We start from the raw sequence: 21712 nt of genomic DNA, 5'->3' as shown, positions 1-21712 counted from the left end.
ACTGCTGGGGTTTTTTTTTCCTTATTACACTCAGAATTTGTTTTTGCTTTTTGCAATGAAAGAGAAAAAGGCAACAGGTATTATGTTAAAACTCAGAAGGAAATCATCAAAGTGGAAAGCTATCAATACCAATGGTCATTTCTCTTTTTCAGAGCTTCTATACAGATGAAGACACAAATTTAATGAAAAAATTTAAACTGTATGTGGAGGATAACTGGAATAAATGTGATATGGTGACCATCTTTCTCTTCATAATTGGGGTAATCTGCAGGTATATATTTGCATCAGTAGCAAGGGCTGTGTACATCAACTGACAGCTGAGTCTCATGTGCTGCATGAGGGGACAGGCTCTAACACTCATTTTTACAGGCTTTGAGATGTGTTTCTGGAGTAGGAGCCTCTAAAATTGATACATTCAAACACATCTACTGAAAAGCTCTGCTTTGTTTGTTTGTTTTCTGAAATCCCTTTTACTCAAAGTACCTTATATTTTATTATTTGTTAATAAATCTCATTGAAGCCAAGAGAGAAAAAAGTGTTCCTCCATCATTTGGTTATTTCTCATCACTGTACAGACATTAGCAGTACTTGCTGAGAGCTGATATTTCATTCCATGTCTTCTGCAGGATGCTGAACTCAGCTTTTCAAGCTGGCCGTACAATACTCGCCATTGATTTTATGGTGTTTACACTTAGACTTATCCATATTTTTGCAATTCACAAACAACTTGGACCAAAGATCATAATTGTGGAAAGGATGGTAAGTGTGCAGTCTGCCTCAGATAAACACTTGTGCCTTCTAAGAAATGGAGAGTAGGAAGTCTTGTATTTATAAAAGAAATAACTTGATAATCTGTCTTTTACATTGTTAAGGCCTGTCATTTTGCATATTCCTGTATCTTATTATAAGATGTAATGTTTGAAGTAGATCCTTCCAAAGGCCTCTGTAGTGCAGTAAGCTGGTCCCAATTTACTAATCCTTGTATCTTACCTAATAATTTATCCTCAGATGTGGCTAACAAAGAGCAGTCTTTGCCTTACTGCTATTCCTCCTACTTCCCAAGCTGTGTGCATCCAGGGCAAAGACCTCAGGCAGATGACAGGCCACGTACAGAAGGGCAGGGCTTTCAGTAAATGATTTAGGGAAACAAAGTCTGTTTTTTTCAGCAAGTGTGGGGGGGAAAAATCAGTGAAAAAGGGTGGTTACAAGTTTCCTACAGGAGTTATTCTTACTTGTACTTTTGAGCTCCCTGTTACAATGAAAACATATTAGTACTTTGTGAGCAGATGCTGGAAGATGTTGATGAAATATTTTTATTTGTTACTGCTCTCCTGAAAGAAATGAGACATTGGGATTACAGTTACTGTGCTTGAGTATGCATTGGTATGTTGAAATAGCTTTTTATTTAGGCATGTTAATCCTCCAGGTCAATTAGCTCATGCTAACTGATTAATAGAGTTAATCTAATTCTAAGTACCATTTCAGAATCTACAAATATTTGATTTGTGACTCACAGCAGAATTCAGTAAAAGCTCTACAGTCTAAACAAGCCTATACATTGAATAAACATAACTACCAAGCTATTTGGATTTGTCTACAAATCCAATAACTGGAACTCGAAGATGACATTTGGTTGGACTAGCAAAGGGGTAAATGGCAAATAAATATTTGTTCTTGTTCATTATCTAGCTTATGGCATTAGCAGACTTCTATTGTGAGAGAACAAGTTAGATGTACAGCTCCTAACCCTTCCTTTGCTGCCTGCCAAGCTAAACCAGGGCCTTGAACAAGTCCTACCTGTGCCCAGTGCTGGCACGTGAAGTCCTGCAAGATAACACTGGGGTTGGGAAGGTGCAAACAAGAACATTAACAGCAGCCTAGAAAATACCCTACCAGGGACCTTTCATCTTTGCCCCACCCAAGCCAACACAATGCCTCAGCTTTGGTATTTCAGTGTTGAACCTTACATCAAAGAAAGAAACAGCAAAGGTTACTTCAGTAAATGAAACCTGCTTGAAGGGTTCAAGAGGGTTCAAGCAAAATCAGCTCCCTTATTTAAGAGAGAAGCAATCCCAGATGGTCTCTTACTGTCTTTCCCCTTTATACCCTTGCTACAGATTTGCTGAAACAGGTCTGGTAATTGCTAAAATTCCAGAACAATACTAATTTCCAGAGAGACTGCAGATTGGAAAAAAAATAGTTCCAGACTTGTCACCGCTCTCCCATCACTATGATACCATTACAGCCCTGCAGCATTCCTAAATTTTAGATTATCCAGAAAACAAAATAGATTAATGGAAGTTGGACATCAACTCTGTCTTGCCTGGCTTAGAGATTATGTTTCTTATCAGAACTCCAAGTGACATCCTGGAGCTCTGAAATGCCTATGCTTTTGGGTAACTGTACAATCCAATAATCTAATTGAAAGGAATCTACAGTCCCTAATGAACTCTGTCAGATCAGATGGGGAGAGGATGAAGTGTTCCTCTTCCACCAGGGAAAAATTATTGCACTTGATAGTCATATTAGATTTTTTTAAAGTGTTTTAGGATTCAATTACTTCTGCTTCTGTAGAGAAACACAATGTTTAAAAGCAGGAAGCCCCAAAAAGAATCTTTCAGATGCATCACTTCACTTGTAAACTGAAGACAGAAGGAACCTGATCCTTGCAGCCTTTAATGCCTGCTGTGTCAGTAGCTCAGTATTCATCAATGAGCACTGACTGCAACCAGGATTTTCTGCTGCAGCAGAACTCTTGTAATTCAAAGTAAAGCAGTCCGTGGTACTGAGACAGCTCACAGAAAACATGCACTTAAAAGATTAAATGTGACAGTCACTTAAAAGATAAAATCTGTTTAATTTTTAAATGTTTGATGATTGGAAAGCAGTATTTTAGTTTAAAATGTGCCTTTATCTAAATAAGCTATCAAAGAAGAATGCTTACTATAGGCCAAGGACAATATGGTAACAGCAAGGTCAGATGAGGAATTCTGTGCATGGAACTGTATCTTCTTCCACCTCCTTTAACTTAAACAAGATTGTAAAGAAACAGAATTATTTGAGCCATATTCATACAGAAAAACTACTGTTCCTTGACTATGCTATCACAGTCACTGCCCTTCCTTTTCTCCCCTCCCCCTCTCTTTTGTAGATGAAGGATGTTTTCTTCTTTCTATTTTTCTTGAGTGTGTGGCTCATTGCCTACGGTGTGACAACTCAAGCTCTGCTCCATCCCGATGACAGCCGAGTGGAATGGATATTCAGAAGGGTTCTTTATCGTCCCTACCTTCAGATATTTGGCCAGATTCCACTGGATGAAATAGACAGTGAGGAAACTTATTTCCCCCTAGCTTGGCCATTTTTGAATGCACACTTCTGATGAGAGCGTGGAATTCCTTCCAAGTATTGCCCTTTTTAAATTTTGCTTTTTTAAATCTTTGTCCTACGTGCCAAAGCTTACATATTACTGTCACACAAAGAGTGTGTTTGCAAAGAGATAATGGGCATTGTGGAGTTACATTAGAGCATAGGGACTGGCCCTGTTTAGATAAGCTCTCAGAAATACAAAAGGATTTGCAGTTTTAAAGGCTGGCATACCTGCTTTCTCTTCAATCCATTTCCTTTCAGTTTAACCTGATAGGACCCAGATAACTCTTTGTAAACTCAAATAATAAATAACAGCACCTCCACACATTTTGGCATTAAAGCAGTACTGCTCTGCCCATAAGCAAACATATGTTTTAAAATCAAATCACTGCAGAGCATTTATTTACTCTGGAGATTAAGCTGCCCAAATCAAATAAAGCTAGTAATTGCTTATGTGCAGCATTGCAAACAAAACAACATAAAAATAATCATAAGACACTGAAATAATTATACATAAAAGTTCAAAGGCAGCATTTCTGATAGGCAAGCAGGTCAAATACAGAATAGGTCCCCTCCCAAAGAAGTCTGCAGTAATACTACAGAATTTAGCCAGTGCTAAATGTCACTGGCAATAATGAAGTGGCATTCAAACTTGGAGCAATATAAAATAGAACCAAAAAAAGCCATAGACAGAAGCAAACTAATAAGCATTCTCTCATGTTCACTGTGCTTAGTAAGAAAAAGCATGTCTTTGAAAAGCCAAAACACCTGAATTAGACAAGACAGAGGAAAGTTATTAATGTCCATTTTAAATACCTATGGTGTAAGCATGTACAGCACAGTCAGTCACCCTTATTTACATTAAAGTAATTGGAAAGAAACAAATATTTCTGGAATATAATTTAACTCATTTGCCTAGAAAGGTGTGTTTCTTGCCACTGAAACTCCAGTGGGTGTCTCTATCTGGGTAAATAACTGGTTAAGAGTAACAGAGAAAAAAAGGACCAATTACATGGGCAACTTCCAGAAGGGATTAATTCATCCTAGGGCCTTCTGGGTCTTATTCTGTTTAACATCTTTATGAAATATATGGAAAGGGAGAGGGGTAATGGGGAGGACAAAATTTGCTGACAAAACTACATCACTGGGTAGCAGAGACAAGAACTGACACGTCAGAGAGGCAGAGGAGCCTCATGAGTGCTGAATCATCAAATGAAATTCAGTGTAGATAAGTATAACCTAGTGCCCTTGATGAAAGAAAACCCAGCTTGGTGAGCTTTGATATAACCATGTGCTCTAATGAATGTAACCAGGGGGTTATCTGTGGCACTGGGGAAAAGGATTACTAGGGAAAAAATAGAGGGAAAAAAGTAAATATCATTATGCTACTCTAAACTTGTGGGTTTAATTCACAGCTGGAGACAGAATACAGCACTAGACCTCTAGTCTGATGCAGTAGAACCAGACCTTCTTCCTAACCTCAACTGCAAGCTCAGATACACAAAGCACTTTAAATTTAGAACAAGGAACCAACCCCCCCTCCCAGCTTTTATTGAGTTTTCTCCTCCAACCCACGTGCCAGGCATGAGGACAGAAGGATGTGGGGGAACACAAACTCAGAGAAGGCTTGATTTCGAGAACTCAAAACTAGTCTAGAAAGGATACAGCCCTTTCAATACAATCCCTTTTATGATGAACACTACTACAAAGCCAGACATCTTGCCACTAAATGAACAGCCAAGTTGTGGAGGTCTGCAGTGTCCTAGGGCTGCAAATACCTTGCACAACAATGCAATGTCTTTTTACATACACAACACAATTATACTTCCACAATATGAAAGAAAGAAACATGTCATGAGGATTTGCCATAACTTTTTTTTTTAATTAATCTCCCTTTGCAGCATCACGAGCATACCCCAGGAACTGCACGTTTAACCCACTGCAGATTCTGCAGGAGAACACACCATCCTGCCCTAACAGCTATGCCAACTGGCTCGTCATACTCCTGCTGGTCATCTTCCTACTGGTCACAAATGTCCTCCTCATGAACCTCCTGATTGCTATGTTCAGGCAAGAATGATTTCACGACATATCAGGACAGAGGCTGCAAAGCTCTAAGTGGATTCCCACATTTTCTACTTCTCTGCTGGCTATTCCTTTTAAAATACACTTGTCATTTTCCTAATTAATATTACTTGGGAATTGATAGGCAGAATCCTGTGATCAGACAGCTCTTAAGTTCTCATCATCCTTACTCTAGTCACATTGGAGACAAGGAGAAAAGAAGCCTCTTTTACTGCTAAAAATTCAATTAAACATGCAAGAAGGGTCTGAGTCCCTGGCTGTGTGGAACCACAAATCTGCAGGTGCACAGCAGCCATAAACTTGGCAGACTTTACAGTGGATGCTTTGCACATAAGGGAAATGCTTGTTGTCAACACAGCTAATAATGATTCATTTGGTTGAAGAACTGATGTGGCATGTTTGCTGATCTTTCCTGAGCAAAGTAGAATTATCTTTCTTTAAAAAAACCAAAAATGCCAAACAAAACAAATGTATCTTTTAACATTTGAAGACTACAGCTGCAATTTTTGTAATATCTAAGAATTTGCACAAACTTTAGATTACATTAGCACTACTTGCTGACCTTGCTGTTCCTTTTTTAAAGTAAATACAGGACTAAATTTTGTTATATTCATCTTTAGCTCGTTGTGGTGAAAAGAGTTACATGTTTTTATTCCTCCCCCCCCCCCCCCCGCTCAAATTACAGTTACACTTTTCAAGTTGTCCAGGGCAATACAGACATCTTCTGGAAAGTGCAGCGCTACAACCTGATTGTTGAATACCATGGTCGGCCTGCCTTAGCACCACCATTTATTATTATCAACCACGTTACTCTTGTTCTCAGAAGACTCCTCAACAAAATGGAACACAAGAAAAAACACCTGGGTGAGTTGTTAACAAATGTGATAAAGCAACTGTAGAGCCTGACTCTCTGCAAAGACATGGTGCATACACAAAATAGCAGAGCAAGATGGATTTATTTAAGCCAAGAGTCACAATTTATTTTTAACAAAGAGTGCCAGGAGAGTGCAAACAAAAAATTAAGGTTTATCATTTAAACTATAAACAGTTTCCCACAGTGCATTTCTTGATGCATCATAGTTATTACAACAAAGGTAGCAATATAAAATGGGTTTATAGGGATTTGATTTCTGCAGATTTAACAGTTGATAGGTTTAAGGAATCGTTATTTCATTTGCTCCTGAATTTTTGCAATTATTAACTCTAAAAATAACCTTCCTTTAGCATATCATCTTTTCACTGCTAGTATCAGAGAAAAAGGGGTAAAATATAATTCTTATCTTATTTTTCCTACAGAAAGAGATCTTCCAGTGAGCCTCGACCAAAAAATCATAACATGGGAGCTGGTGCAAAAAGAACATTATCTTGTAAACCTTGAGCAAGAAAAGAAAGAAAGCAATGAAGAAAGGCTGAAGGCCACATCTAATAAGTAAGTTATTCTGACCCACAGGAAGAGTAACTTGCAAGCCTTCATCTTTCAATGAGTTAGCATTGAAGTTCTTATAAAGCTTATATAAAGGGTACAACTGGAATGCAGTTAGGAAATACACAGTCCATGAAAAAATGCGAGAGGTCTGCATCAGTACAATGTTAGAGTGTTTGTCACTCCTGAAGTATGTACAATTATAAACCTGCAAGTTCCAGCCAAATCTGTGGCCAAGCTCAATGAATATCTTATTCATTAAGAAAATGATGGAAAAAACAGTTTGTTTGCTAGACTGCAGCACACATAATTTCATCCCCTGTAGGAATACAACACAGACTTTTGAATGGAAGTTTAAGATACCTTGAATTGGCCACAGATGCAGAAGAACAAATACTTGTGCCTTTATGGCATGGGACTGAGTATCCATTTGTCTACCTCTCTATATTTCCCCACTAGGAATATTACTTGAATTGATAAAGTCTAAGTCCTAGATTATTTTTCAGCGTTTTAAACCTTTAAGTGAGATACAAAGTAGTTATATGCAGGGAGAACAGAAACATCTAAGACAGAAAAGCACTCCTTAAAGAAGCTTTTAACACATATTCCAGCTGTTTTCTCTTACAATAAAACAGACTTCAAATAGAGGCATAATGGGTGTGAAAGTTACCATAATAAGAAAGTTCCATGGAAACGTTCCTGTGCTTTCTGCTTTTTTTCAAAATAAACCTCCAACTCACAGAATAGCTGGAGACCAGAACAGCATACTTCCATTCTCGGAAAATACTCCTCTCCCCGTAATTCACATAGACCCTTAATTCATAATAATTTGGAATGATTATATAGGTTTAAACTTGATTCCCATAAGCAGATCACTGACAAACCCTAGGAGTGAGAGCTTAATTGTTGAGATAATGCAATAAATATATGTGCAATTGCTTCCAAATGAAGGGTAGTAGATCCTTTATATAATAAGATGGTACGTTGTAGGTGAAGGTACTGGAGGGGAAAAGTGAGAATCCATCTGGCTTCACAATAATTCAGGTATAGCAGAGCCAGAGAAAGACTGGAAGAAATTCAGATGAACACCATTACCCCTATGGTTTTTATTTTTGCTCTTAGATGGTAGCAGTGTGGTTTTGAAAGCTTAGAAAACCCTCAGGAAGTGATTCTTTGAACTTTGCCTGCACTGAACCAATCTCAAAATGCATTAGACCCACCCAGCAGCAGGTCTTTCACATAGATGGGATTGGAAGATTGCCTGTGAGAGGGAAACTTTGAAAGAGTAGCTAGGAGAAACCAGAGAGGGATTTACCAACCCTATGAGGAATCAGATGCTAAGAATAAAGAGCTGATGGGAGAACAGGTGAAGGATGCAACAAGCTTGGGGATAATTCAGTGATTTGGAGGCACTATGTGGAAGTTCATTAAGCAATCCCTGTGGTCTGCATGAAAAAAAGGGATTTCATTGTCAAGCTAGTTTCCAGAAACAGAAGTTCACATAAATTTTAAGTGGCTTATCTCTGTTGTGGCCTCAGTTCTCACACCAGGATCAGTTTCCATTGGGTACTGATGTTTTCAGGTAGGAAAGACACAAGGAGGCTCAAAAGACAGAGCAGCTTCTTTCTGCTGCCCTTGATTTCCACAGCAACTGAGGCTAAGTGGCCCTCACCAGAAGCTGAATAGGTGCCCTGACCTGTCATTTGTGAGTCCCTGGGCAACAGGTGCATGAGAATGTTCCAGAATTGCTGTTCTGCCCAAAAAAATACTGCTGTGAACACCTCAAAAGGACAAAACTTCTAGGGGGCTGTGGGATGTCTAAGCAGCACAGAACTGCAGTGAAGAGCCATGGGTGTAGTGTAGTAAATTACACGTGGTTTGTGGTTTATGATTTCTTTTGAAGTCTCTCCTTTTTGCTCAAGGTGTTTGCTTTGTTTCCACAGGGTGGATAATTTGTCTAAGTATTTTAGTGGGTTGAAAGAACAAGAAAAACTATTTAAAGTTCTGGAAGCCCAGGTAAGGAGTATTTTCTAAGCATTTATATCAGCTTTAGGATTTCACCATCTTTCTTTCATTTAATGGTGGTTTGGCAGACCCTACTTAGGGATAAAGGGACAGAAAAAACAGATCTGTATTATGGTTTCACTTTCCTTATTGCTTTCTGGTGATAAACATATATAAAGCAAAAATTATAATCTCCTGTAGAAAGGAGAAAAGGCAATACAACATTTCTTGGTCTCTTTGGTAGTTTACTTTAGTGTGTTTATTTCCTTTGTTAAGGATGCTACTGGAATGAAATGCTTCGTCTTCCCCCCTCCATTCTTGTCCTTCTCCTAATATTTTCTTTTTTTTTTTTTTTTTTTTAATGTCAGCTTGGAAAATACACACATTCTGTTTGATCTGACCTAATCTTCTTGTACATCAACTTTTCTAATTTTCTTAAGATATTACATACCAGCATCTCAAAAGGGAAGTGTCCAGCATACAGTTATGAAGTCCAAATAATAGCAGGAAATTCTGTCTTGAACTTTTGATGACAAACCCTTGCAATATAAACAAACATTTCTTACACAGTCTGAAAATGTTAAACCACCTGCTATGTAGCACAACTCTTATTGTTTTCTTTATCTCTACGACTCTCTTGTATAATTTTGGCCTCACTGAAAATCCTTTCTCTTAATACTCCTGCTACAGTTTCCTGCTCCCTTCTTATCCCTTTTATGGCTTCCTGAAAAAAAGTCAGGTTATACAGGTTCAACAGAAACACACAAGGAATGCTTTAGTAAGTTTGTGCCAGCTTGAAGTATTGCAATATCCTCACAAAAGAGGGCAAGTATTTAATCACTATCTATTTTGTAGATTTGCTACTGTACAGCTGTTATCTCCTCCATGGCAGAGGCTTTAACCAAAACCAACCTCTTGTGCACTCAACCAGCTCCAAACTATACACGTAAGTACTGAAAACAGTCATGGAAAAGCTAATACAGCTGAACAATGTAGTAAAAAAAAAGGCAAGGTGGAAAAATAAGATTGGAAAATAACCCCTAAGGAGATTCCTAGAGGTAATGGGAATATAAACAGGGAACACAATATTCTTAGTTCAGAATGAAAAAATTACCTTTTGTAAAATACATTTAAAAGCTTTGGGGCAAGGACTGTCACTTAGGGTGAGTTAGAATAATCTCACCCAGTTCAAACACATAAACAAGTACCAATTTGCAACAGAAGATTGCCTTGGGGGTTTCTTGAGTCCATGAGATAATCCTAGGGAAGTATTATAAAAGTATTTAAAATGCATAGCAATAATTATTAAAAATAAAAGCTGAGTAAGTCTCCTAGTATTTTTTTTAATTAACAGAATTCATTTGCCCTTAGAGCTGCATCCATTCCTGTCAGTTAAGAATCATGTCCTGTGTCCCAGGGCTCCACTGCATGGAGTTTTAATCATTAGGGACAGGAACAAACTATTTCTCAGCCACTGCAGGATATCCAACAGAATAAAGATTTTGGATATCCTTCTTAATGACCTAGTCAATATCTACCTATTGCTCTCTATTACACAAAATAGCCTCCAAGACCCATAAACAGCATGCATATATACTACATGGAAAAAGGTAGCTGGAAAACTCAACAGTCATGACACGACAGGACCTCAAGTCACTCAGATATGAGCTAACCTCAAGCTGTACTTAATTCTGTCAGAAGTTTATTAAACACTTATGTGAGTTACTTCATTATCAGTATTCCAATAAAAAACTCCATCCCATAGATGGCTTCCCAGACATTTTAATACTGTAACTGCATAAAAAACCTCAGAAATTTAAATAGCTGAAAAATAAGCCTTTGTTTATCATTTACTGAGCAAATGCAAAGTAATACAATATACAGTGCCTTTTTTTCAACATTTTAAAGTTTCTTAAGCAATTACTACTATGTGCCCCTTGTCCTAAGGCTTTTAAACGAGTACATGACTTTTCCAATCCTATTAGGTGTGAAGAGTGCCAACACAGAAGTGCCTTTACCACAAAGAAGTGAAAGAGATTGTGCAGATCAGTTTGAGACTGACATCAAATACATTGATAATTAAATTTTAATCTATTTCTTCATATTAAACCTTTTATCCTACTGAACTACTGTAGAATTAAAATCCTAATCTCTTGAAGGCCTAAGGGCAACGAGCTCTCTAGGCTAAGCACTGTCAGTGCTTGACATTCCTAAGGATTCCTTGATCTTTCTCCTTCAGTTTCCTGGGCTTTCTTTCCTGCTGTTCCCATAGCACTCGGTCCTTTCTCCAAAACTATTCCACAAACAGCATTAAAGCTTTCTCCTCCAGGGTGACTCTACCACTTTATTTTCTAAATACCATTTGTTCTCCAGATACCACACCCTCAATTCACCATCATCACTGCCAAATTCCACACTTCTCTGTTCAAGGGAGTCTCCCTTTGGAAGGTAAATCATTTACCATTTACGCATTTAAAAACAAGCTCCTTCCTTGGCGAAGAAATCAAGCTTGTACTCCTGAGCTGCTTAGAAAAGGAAATCAAGAAATAGTTTTCAAGGAAAGGGCCTAAATACTGAACCATTACAAAACATACAGTTCCCGGAGTTCCTACAACTCTCAAACAATTGCACACAGCAGCTTCTCTTCCCACACTAGCTCCTGTGAGGTATGCCTTTACTGGTATTCCTTCTTAAGGGCTCCTCACTCAACCTCAGAGAGTGGAATCACCTGGTTTTTGTTGGTCCCATGCCCCATCACAGCTGCTGCCACTTCCCTGCTGGAAAGGTGCCTTTGCCTCCATGTATCACACCACATGGAATACCTCCTCTACATCTAAGCATCTGATTTCATTTTACTTTTCTTTCTCAAGGGTCAGAGGGAAAAAAGAAGTCACCTAAGAGACTTTAAAAGAAGCATGTATACCAAGAATTATCCTGCAGTCTAAGAATTTGGGCTGTTTTTCCATTACTTAAACTGGCTCGTACATTTTTAGCATACAAAAACTCACTGGCTTTATTAGAATTTTGCAAGATATACCACTAAAATATCAATACCATCCTCTAAGGGGAAATTTCTTTGGAATAACATAAACAGCATCAGAAGGGGGAAGTATTGGGCTGTGTCTGACTCTGATACAAAACTGCATTTCCTCACACATATAATATTGTCTCTATGCAATGCAATTGTAGATTGCACAAAAGCTTTCTGTTACCAGAGGTGGAAAAAAAAATAAATCTCAGGTCTGACAAAAATGAGCCTTTTATTAACAGATATTAATCTTGTTATGATGGCTTAATGAAACAGGCTTTTGTCCAGTTTATTCAGCTGTGCCCCAGGCCTGTGACTCCATTAGCAGCAATGGAATTCTGATAGTCCTACCTGTTCCTCACCCTGGGCAAGCAGAACTCATAAACCCAGTAAGTTTGTACTACTGAGCTGCATTTTTTGTTAAGAAATAACAGATATCTCACAACAAGCATTCCCTGCTCTTGGCAGCAGCTTCCACTTTGAAATGGCTACTATTTTAATTGTGATCAGCACACTAATTATCCACTGGAACCCAAAATCTCTCCATTGGGACCTGCTGTGTATGTCCACTCACATGCACTGGAACAACAAATGTATTTACCAGCGACCCACTAAGCAATGTGCATCCAACTGCATACTCATGAGAAAATACATTCTGCTCTGAAAACTAAAAGGTTGAATTTGAAAAATGGAGCACAACTGCTCCTTTTACACTGTTTTCTGCTTCTTCTGCCAAATGATGCATCAGTTCAAACACAAGTGATTTGGGCGTCCCAGTTAATTACTGTTAAGATGAACTCCCCCCCCAGAGGAAGTCACCCCCTCAAACACCCTTCAGAGTTTGAGCAAGCACAATCTACCAAGAAATATCACAAACTCTTCAGAATTAATCTTTCACTACACAGTTACAAATACTACCCTTGGGATTGGTTCATTTAGAATACTGACAAAAAAAAAAAAGTCAGTTCAAAGTGACCTGAACTAATTTGAGTTTCAAATCATGTAACCTTTCAAAGAATTTAATCTTTCAACCTTATTTATTAAATTTACTAGCACTGTGGAAAAAACTCACTATTTTTGACATTCCTTACAATGTTATTCATTGTATGAGATGACTCATCCTGTGAGGGGATTATACACTGTAAAATGATTGAAAATGTTAAAAATGTGAGGTTTAGAATCTGTAAGACGAGGAAGAAGTTAACAAGATGGCAAAGTTAGATTAACAGTTTAAAAGGTTTTCAAGACAGTTTAGAAATCAAATAAAATGTTTGGTAAAACTCCTACAGCTGCATTACTCAGCATGGTTCAGACAAGAAATCAAGTTACAACCAAAAGTTTATTGTATCACATAGAACAAAAATGTCTCCAGTTCTGGTATAAATATCTCATTCCCACAAATACCCCAATCCATATGCTTCCAGTATGGAAGCAGCACCTCCTGGAAAGGACATACAAAGGTGCAGATCATCACATCATATAACTGGGCACTGTTCTGCTTTCACCCTCAATGGCAATGACAGAAAGATGTTTTCAAACAAAAAAGTTAAAAGGTTTTCCTTCTTGGGACAGGGCCAGGAGAAATCACATCAGTGGAAGACTAGGTTTTATTTTCATTGTTTAAAAATCTCTACATATAATGAGCTCATCACCTTTTCTCCAGGATTCCACAGGATTTGGGAACAATTCCAAAACTGGGATTTTCTACGAAACCCTGCAACCGTATAGCTAACACTTCTGTTTCTTTGGATACTTCAGCTCTGGAGTATCACACTTTATTCTATCCTGCCACGATGCAACTATCCTGTGCCCACGGAATTCTCATAAACAAAAAGTCTGGAGTTTATTTTAGGTAGCTTAATTTCTAACAATATAAAACGTTCTTGGTGGCTATGACACAAACTGAACAAAAAAATATCACGTGGTTTTCAGACCAGAAAAAAAAAAAAAGACAAAAAAAAAATGAACAAGACAAGTCCTGGGATGTCTCCAATGTGCTTCATCGTTCAGGAATCTTCCTCCTCCCCTTCATCAGCTACTTTAGGTCGGAAATTTTTCCTGCTCTTCTTCTTACTGCAGTGGAATCCAACTGTTCCCAGCGATGGCTCTTCACCTGCACCACTAAGCCTTGCATCAGGTTTATACTCTGTGTTCTGGTCCCCCTCCATCATGCACTCCTCTTCCTCTGCTGCCTTTCCACTGTCACTGTCTAAGTGCCCCAGCTCAACCTTATCTTCTTCCCTCAAGTCATCAATCTTCTTAAGAGATTTTCCTCTCAGATCTGTCTTCATCTGTTTCTTATCATCCTCCCCTGTTGATGTTTTCTTTTCCAGTCCATCAACACCTCTTTTAATTGGTTTGGTGAAGACAATCCTCCCAGCTCCACAGCTGGAAGGGTCCTGGTTAAAGGACGGGGTGTAACTATCTTGGGTAGCTGAGCTCTGTTGCTCCCCTCTTTTCTTCAAACCACCTAGAAACTCCATGGCCACTGCCCTGTTAGTCTTGTCACTGGACTCTGAAACGCCCTCTAGGCTGTATTTGGTCCAGCGCTCTGGGTGTGCCACGTAGTCAGGCACTGCACGAGAGGCTTTTAGAGCCTGCACTGCTCCGGCTTGCCTTCCCATGTTTTCTGGGACCATGTTACCTGAAACTGGGGTCGGAGGCAATGGACACTTAAACCTCCCGTCAACAACATTATCTTCAGGCATCGAGGGCACAGACAACTTGGCTGCCTCTTCCAGGCAATCAAAAATGCTCTGGCTACGGAGAGAGAACATAGAACTCATGCCCTTCAGATGGAATGGCTGGACAGGAGATCTGCGACCGCTGTTTGAAGAGTCGTGTGTCCCTCCTGATCTGAAATCCCCTTCATCTACAGATGGCTCCTCAGGAGCTATTGTATCAACTTCTGCTTCACCCACCAGCCCCAAGTCATCAGAGTCAGAATCGCTGAGCGACACCACGTCTGAGGGCAGAGCTCCTTCGTAGTCTCTGCCACCATCAGCCACTATCCCTAGAAAAGGTTCACTGGCCTCCTGGTCTCCCATCTTTGAGCTGTCACTCCACTGAGGTCTTTGATGAAGGCCCAGGAACAACTCTAAATACGCTTTTCCAAATGCCCAGCGAATTTAGTGCCTAGAATACAAAGGAGCATAAAAATTTAACTGTGAAATGAGAACCAAGACTGCGACCATCGCTCTGTGTCATGCAAAGTAATTATAACTGCAATATAACAGTTAGCTGTGCTTTAGGGATTCCCAAGCAATTTTGCTTCAAATGAAAACATTATTTAAGGAACGAATGCACATTAAAATTAAAGATTTACACAAGACTGAACAGAAGAATACAAAGTAATTGAAAGTACTGCTACCAACTTTCATTACAGGTTGCATCAGATCCAATTACTAAAAGATGAACATAAAGCTCTTGAGTTAATCTGAATCCTCCAAAGCTGTCTTATACATCTTCCAAGAGACAGCAATGACCTCTGCATATTACACTGTGTTTACTCATACTGTAAAAATCCACAAAAACACATCCAATTTTTCACACTTGTATTTGGCCAGTACAACCCTTATTGCATTAGCACTGTACCTGCTGTCCCAATAGCCATCACATTCAGCCTATTACAAAGGACACTATCACTGATCCCCATCAGTGACAGAAAACAAAAATAATGGGGCCACTGTTTTAAGCCTGCTTTAATGTGGCATAAAGTACAAGCTTCACTCCTTCCTTTGGTTTTATGTTCTCAAGTCATTACTAGATTCCAGGAATTGGAAAACCAGCCAGCTCAAGAAATTAATCCCACTGGATTAAGAAAACTAATTACACATACCATGCTCACACATGGAAACAAGGAGAGATTGCAACCACAGGCCTGCAAGAGCTGGCCCTTCAGTCAGTAAATGACAGCGTGATTTGAAGCCTGACTTTCAGGAGCAGCTGGAACACCTGACAGTGCCACCTGCTTGAAGGGAACCTCGCTGAATTCAGGTGGTTGATGATCAAGCTACCACTTGCTGGGCCATTGGAAACAGAGCTGGTGCACACATATTTTGCTTCAGCTCACGTGAATTATGAAAACAGTTCTAACATATTATTAGAATAAGCTTGACTACCTAATTATAGGCTCTTCTGAAACGATGCAGTAAACAGACATGGAAAGTCTGTTAGTCACTCACTTTCTCTTGAGACTGAGTCAGCTTCCCCTCCTGAGGGTCAGTTAAAGCCACCAAAGATCTCAGCACTTCCACCCTAGAAAATAAACATTTCCATCATGATACTGGAAATGTAGTTTTAAAAATAATTCTGTCCCCCTGAATCATCCAAAGCTGCATAACTGGGTTCTAAATATGACACAAACTCATGGTGGTATAAAACTCTGTAGATATTATTGAATTTTTGGCAGAAGAACAGCACACAGCATAATAACACAGGCACCACTACATTTACCCAGCCTCCACATTCACACTGCCAACTTTATCCTGTAGAACAGAAGGGAGGTTTTAAAAAAATTTAAGCTGTAATTTGCATGTGCAAAGGACTAAATAAACACTATTAAATGCAGCTAAGAAGATACAAAAATAATAGTTATGCATTGTAAACATTAAGTGCTGCTAAGTATTAAGACCATGGGTAACACAGACTTCTATTTTCAAAGAAAGGTCATGTTCAAAGTTAGGGCCGGATTGTTATGAAGGACAAAACAGAGAACCTTCTGAGGAATGCTATGTTCCATATCAAGTCTAGCTGTCTTTGACAGCTACTTTTGAAAACACTGCCCTCCATGTAACCTCTAGTAGGAAATAATCTTCTTAAAACGATACAGCCTTCTGCTTAGTTTTGGAACATATGAAAAGTCATGACTACAACTCAGAAAAGGCCTTGAAATGCATAATTAAATAAAATAGCTGTTTTCAGTTGGCAAGTGTTCATCAGGGCCATCTCTTGTCTGAGGGCACTTACACGGAAAGGAGCAATTCTGCTCCTAAGGAGATGTTTTAGCTTTAACAAAGTTAGCAGCCAAACATGCTGCCCTTACAGCACACCAGACCCACTCACAGGTTTGTTATGGTGACGTGATCACAGCACGACTCGGGAAGAATGACATCTCCCCGGATGGGAAGGTTCCCAGCGGGCTCCTCCATCCTGGTGCTGCTCCAAGAGACTCTGTGCGTCTTCCTGCTGCCTCCTGTGAGGAGGATAGACACCTCAGTCATCGCAAACCACGGCCACGGGCCTGCTCTCACGGTGCAGAGAGCACCACACCAAAGCCCACACAGTCCCTCGAGACAGGCATCCACAGGCTCCCGCGCCAAGGAACAGGGAAAAGAACATCAGCCGCTGGGCAGTGGCCTCGCGGAGGGCAAGGTCACGGTGCAGCCCCAGCTGTGCTGCCCGTCGGTCCCGGCCCCAGAGCCCTTCGCGGCCCGGGATGCTGCTGGGGCAGCGGCCCTCGCTGGTCCTGCACCCCGGGCACTGCCACCCGCCCGGGCACACAGCGCGAACCGCCAGGGAGGGGAAGGAGTGGGAGAAAATGGCCCCGCACCCCGACACCGCACAGCCCCAACACCTTCCACAGCAGCCTCCCGCCTTTCCCACCTCTGCCCCTCCGCCCATGGGCCGCGGCGCGCCGGGACACCGAGTCCCTGCCAGGCCCCACGGGGCGGCCACAACGGGGGCAGGACCACAACTCCCGGCGGTGAGAGCGGCGCGGAAAGGGCCGGCGCCTCCCAGCGGCGAGAGCGGCGCGGAAAGGGCTGGCGCCTCCCGGCGCCTCCTCGCCCCACCTCTCCCGGGGCTCCTGGGAGTTGTAGGCGGCCGTCTTGCCTCGGCGGAGGACATTTTGCGAGCCGGGGAGCGGGGCGAGGCGGTGCTGAGCGGCAGGACTACAGCTCCCAGGGCGCACCGCAGCGCCGACATTTCGCAGCCTGTGCGGGGCTGTGCTCGGGGCTCGGTGCCCGGCTGGGTGCGGAGCTCGGTGCGGGGCTCGCTCGTGCACCCCGGAGAGCCGCGGTGCCGCCCCGGCGCTGCCCAGTGCCGTGGGGGGCGGGCACAGCACCGCCGCCGCCTTTCGCAGTCAGGGGAAAAACCCCATGTCACAGCTTTTGTTCTCATCGGAAAAGCAGCGCTTGGCCACCACGAACATATCCGAAGTTTTCTGTTTGTTTTTTTTTTTTTTTTTTTTTGTTTGGTTTATTTTTTTTTTCTCTTACGTGTTTATTCTCAAACCAGAAAACCCCAAGTCACTTGAGGCATAAAACCACTATCCATCCAAATAAAAAAGTTTCCATTTTCCGTCCCAGAAGAACAATTTTTGCATGTGTGTCAAGAAGTGGAGCTCTGTCTGAAAATGTTTTATTGGTGCTGGCCAAAGAGGCTCGATTTTTGGTTTTCCCCCTATTTCAGCAAAAAAGTTCAAATTTTCAGCAAAAAAGTTCAAATTTTCAGCGCAAATACATTTCCCTAGAGGCTTCAATATTCAGCTTGTTTTCCCTGTGTTTAGGAAAAGGCTTGCTGTGCTGGAAAGGATTGTGCCAGACAATGCTGTGGCTACAGAGGCTTCACTGGATCCCTTCAAGCTGGGCCTCACCGTGACTCACCCGTAATATAAACTGCAGCCGCTTCATATGCATCCTCAGTTTGCCTGCTGGAGTGTTGCTAATTACAGTAATTTATGACACGAGGTCTGTGTTCAGAACACACTTGGCAGCAGTGATGAGGTTATTGCAAAATGTCTTCTGTCTAGCTGGAGTCTTGCAGTACTTTTGGAGCAGCTCTAGAGGTGTTTCCCCATGTGGTGATCCTGTATTTTTTTATGTATACACATATGGTAGTACGGTCACAGGCATTCAAATGGGTATCCAGATGGAGGGAGGAAAGGAAAACATAAATCTTGATGTAGGTGAGCAGGAATGGAAAGGAGGAGAGCAGTAAACGAGCAAACAAAAGGAAGAGTAAACCTGGGTAAAGGCTGTTAGTGCTGAGTAACACAGTCTAGGGTGTTGGGGAGACAGCAGGAGAGTCTCTGAGCTTAATAAGGAGCAGGCAGAAAAAAGGATGTGGAGTAAGCAGTGGCATGTCCCATTTCTGTAAGAGTGGAGACAGGCAGGGTACAACAGACTGGTACAGACCCTGTCTTGTTTCGAGCCTTGGTTCTTTGTTAGATGAGGGGCTTAAAGGGGCAGGAGAGGGCAACACCACCTCCAGTGTCTCTGTCACCTGTGGATGTGGGTGCCTTCAGGGACAAGCGCCATGTCTCCCTTTCCAGAGGCTACAAGTTCTCACTTTTTGCCTGGATGCTGTGTGTATTGATGACTAAGGAACCTGAATGTACCCTTTTCCTCTTTCCTGGTTTTTTACTCATGAAATTAGCTCAGCTGGTTAGAGCATGGTGCTACTAAAACCCAAGGCTGTGGGTTTGATCACCATTTACTTAAGAGTTGGAATTGATGATCCTTATGGATCCCTTCCAGCTCAGCCTATTCTGTGACAGAATCTGTGATATTTAGTATTGCATGCAGCGGAGAGCTGAGGCTGAGCTGCTCATTCTCCGGTGGCTGAGGACAAGGCAGCTTGCAGCAGTGGAAATGCTGGTGTGTTGGGACTTTTGCTATTGCTTGGCGACAGCTGAAATAAAAATAATGAGTCAGAGTCTGAAGACCAACAGATGGGAAAGTGTTTTCCCCTTGCTGGACTGAACTGAGTGGCTTGAAGAGGGGGCTGGAAGGTGGAACTCAGCTGCAGGATAGGCCATCATCCAAATGAGCAGGCTGTATCCAGTGTGCAGGCTCCGAGGGGCGGCTCATTTGCGGGGATGACTCCATGTGTCTGCAGGAAGCCAGTGCGTCCCTGTGTGTGGGGGTGGCATGTGAAAATGTACAGCAGCCTCAGCCCCATCATAGGCGTCTCCTGCTCCTTTCCTGCAAATAAATCTGTCCTTTGGCCCCATGCAGTAACTGTTTCCATTGCTCCCTGGCAGGCTCCTGCTGCTGCTCCTGCCCTCGGAGCCTGGGGTAGGTGCCTGGGGCAGGGACCACTGGTCCCTCTCCTCAGGGTTATAGGAAAGCAGCAGGCCATTCCCCAACAGCCACCTAGATCCTAAAAGCCAGATAGAGCAAAAAGATGCATTTTTTAACATCTCCTGCATCTGGAAGGAATGTGGAGGTTACTCAGATGTGGCCACATGCAGCTGGAGCTCTTGATGGGAGGTGGGGTGGGAAAGGAGTATTTTCCTGCAGGAAGAAATGAAAAGCAGAGTCATGACCACCACAGCCTTCTCTGCTGGGAGAAGGCAGTCACACCAAGCCAGAGTGGTACAGCCTGAAGGAAATAAATGAGTTGTCCTCTCCCATTTACCAGAATGAAATCCTACAAATGCCCTTGAAATCTCTTGTGGGGTGGGTTTTCAAAATTCAGTGCTTGATATCACCTCTCTTCTATGTTGAGCTTTGCTTACCTGTTTTATTTTGTACTTTCATTTAGTCCTGCAAGCAGATTAGATTTATTCCAGTGCTGTTTACCCATGTTGGTGCTATTTTCCCCTAAGGTAACTACATAAAATTAGTTCCTGCGGAATGAGTTTTAATGTAGACAGGCTATGAAGGTCTTTATCAACTCCATTCTTCACAATAACAATGTTATTACCAGCCTATAGAGGAACTGCAGGGAGACACCACAACCCCTTTTTTTTTTTTGTTAGAGACATTGCATGTGTGGGAGGGAAATCCTTTATGAGGAAAATTAATACTATCTGCAATTACTCCAGTTGTTTAAAAGAAACAAAATCAGTTGGGGTGTTCTGTTCATTTTGATTTAACTACAGAATATTTCTACCAAGAAAACCCTTCTCCCAATCTTGCTGCTTTTTCCTTTTTTTTTTTTTCCCTGCCCCAAAATGCCTGATACTAAAAAAATGCGTAATGAAAGGCTGAAAAAGGTCTCTGGAATCAGTGACCTTGAAGTTAGCATTAACAAAAAAACCCAAGAGAACCCTAAAACTCCCCATATCTCTTGTTCAAACAAGACCTGTGGGAGCAGCATCAACCAATGCTGAGCCTTGCATTAGCAGCATGGATCCTTGCTGGAGGAAATCTCAGTAGTTTGCTGGCAGTCAACAGGCAGGGTGTTGTGTGCATGCCATCTCTCCTGGCCCAACACTAACACATCTCAGTACTCAGCAAAGCTGTGTTCTGGCATGAGGGAATGTCCTAGCAAAGCAAGGCCAAGAAACACTTAAAAGTAAAAGGTGTGATTAAGCTGTAATTAGAAGTGTTACTTCCAACCATTAGCACTTGAGCTGGGTCATCTAAATCCAGTGAAAAACAGCAGGCAATCCACAGTGGTTGCAAAGGCTTTATACCCTCTATCGTGTCTGCAAGTGTGAAAACAACGTGGGTTTCGTTTATGCAGCAGTTTTAGCACCTGGGAGGCGTTTTCTATTTGCTCCAGGTCCCTGAGCACTGAAGTGAAAGCATCAGGTTTCCAGAGGTCAGCTGAAGGGGTCGCCCCGAACAGCACTTCTGCATCCCATTGCTTAGGTAATGCCCTGTGCAAGGCAATGTGATGCTCCCCAGGCTGAAACTGAGGAGTGGTCAGGAAAAATATGCAGCCTACATCTAGTTCAGGTGCACAGCGTGGTATTTATGGGACTTGGGGTTCCTAGCCTGTGTCTACCACTTACTCAAGAGCTGGTCAGGTAGGTAATTGTTTCCCTCTCTGGTTCAGCACCCACTGGTGGCAGACGTTTCCTCTCTCGGGGCTGTCATTCCACTGTTGCCGACTCCTTGGTGCAGCCACAGTTC

The 21712-nt window shown here is 41.6% G+C and overlaps 2 protein-coding genes across 4 annotated transcripts in view; one reads left to right on the top strand and one right to left on the bottom strand.

Moving 5' to 3' along the window:
- The window catches only part of TRPM5 (transient receptor potential cation channel subfamily M member 5), a 35717-nt gene extending 24696 nt beyond the window's left edge, over positions 1–11021 (top strand). The window contains exons 16-24 of the mRNA XM_053946707.1: positions 153–271; positions 627–759; positions 3152–3326; positions 5268–5436; positions 6137–6315; positions 6748–6880; positions 8818–8890; positions 9734–9824; positions 10864–11021. Of these exons, the coding sequence (XP_053802682.1) occupies positions 153–271; positions 627–759; positions 3152–3326; positions 5268–5436; positions 6137–6315; positions 6748–6880; positions 8818–8890; positions 9734–9824; positions 10864–10961 (1170 nt within the window). The 3' untranslated portion in view covers positions 10962–11021. The remainder of the gene's footprint in view (positions 1–152; positions 272–626; positions 760–3151; positions 3327–5267; positions 5437–6136; positions 6316–6747; positions 6881–8817; positions 8891–9733; positions 9825–10863) is intronic.
- A 2205-nt stretch (positions 11022–13226) lies between these two features.
- TSSC4 (tumor suppressing subtransferable candidate 4) lies at positions 13227–18042 on the bottom strand. Of its 3 annotated transcripts, none has more exons than XM_053946706.1 (4): positions 17699–18042; positions 16971–17100; positions 16091–16163; positions 13227–15041 (listed from the first exon to the last, which is right to left on the bottom strand). In XM_053946706.1, the coding sequence occupies exon 4, from the start codon at positions 14951–14953 to the stop codon at positions 13913–13915; it is 1041 nt and encodes a 346-aa protein (XP_053802681.1). In that variant the 5' UTR covers positions 14954–15041; positions 16091–16163; positions 16971–17100; positions 17699–18042; the 3' UTR covers positions 13227–13912. The 3 variants fall into 3 exon arrangements, with proteins under 3 accessions (XP_053802681.1, XP_053802678.1, XP_053802680.1); XM_053946703.1 differs by lacking the exon at positions 17699–18042 and adding an exon at positions 17511–17668; XM_053946705.1 differs by lacking the exons at positions 16091–16163; positions 17699–18042 and adding an exon at positions 17511–17668.
- Between the last annotated feature and the right edge of the window lie 3670 nt (positions 18043–21712).

Source organism: Vidua chalybeata, chromosome 6 (assembly GCF_026979565.1).
Source record: "Vidua chalybeata isolate OUT-0048 chromosome 6, bVidCha1 merged haplotype, whole genome shotgun sequence".
Lineage (NCBI taxonomy): Eukaryota > Metazoa > Chordata > Aves > Passeriformes > Viduidae > Vidua > Vidua chalybeata.
The sequence above is the reverse complement of the archived record's forward strand: the minus strand, read 5'-3'. Positions and strand labels throughout refer to the sequence as shown.

Bases quoted from the DNA above. Each gene is read 5' to 3' on its own strand.
- TSSC4 (XM_053946706.1), bottom strand. From the start codon at position 14,953: ATGGGAGACCAGGAGGCCAGTGAACCTTTTCTAGGGATAGTGGCTGAT.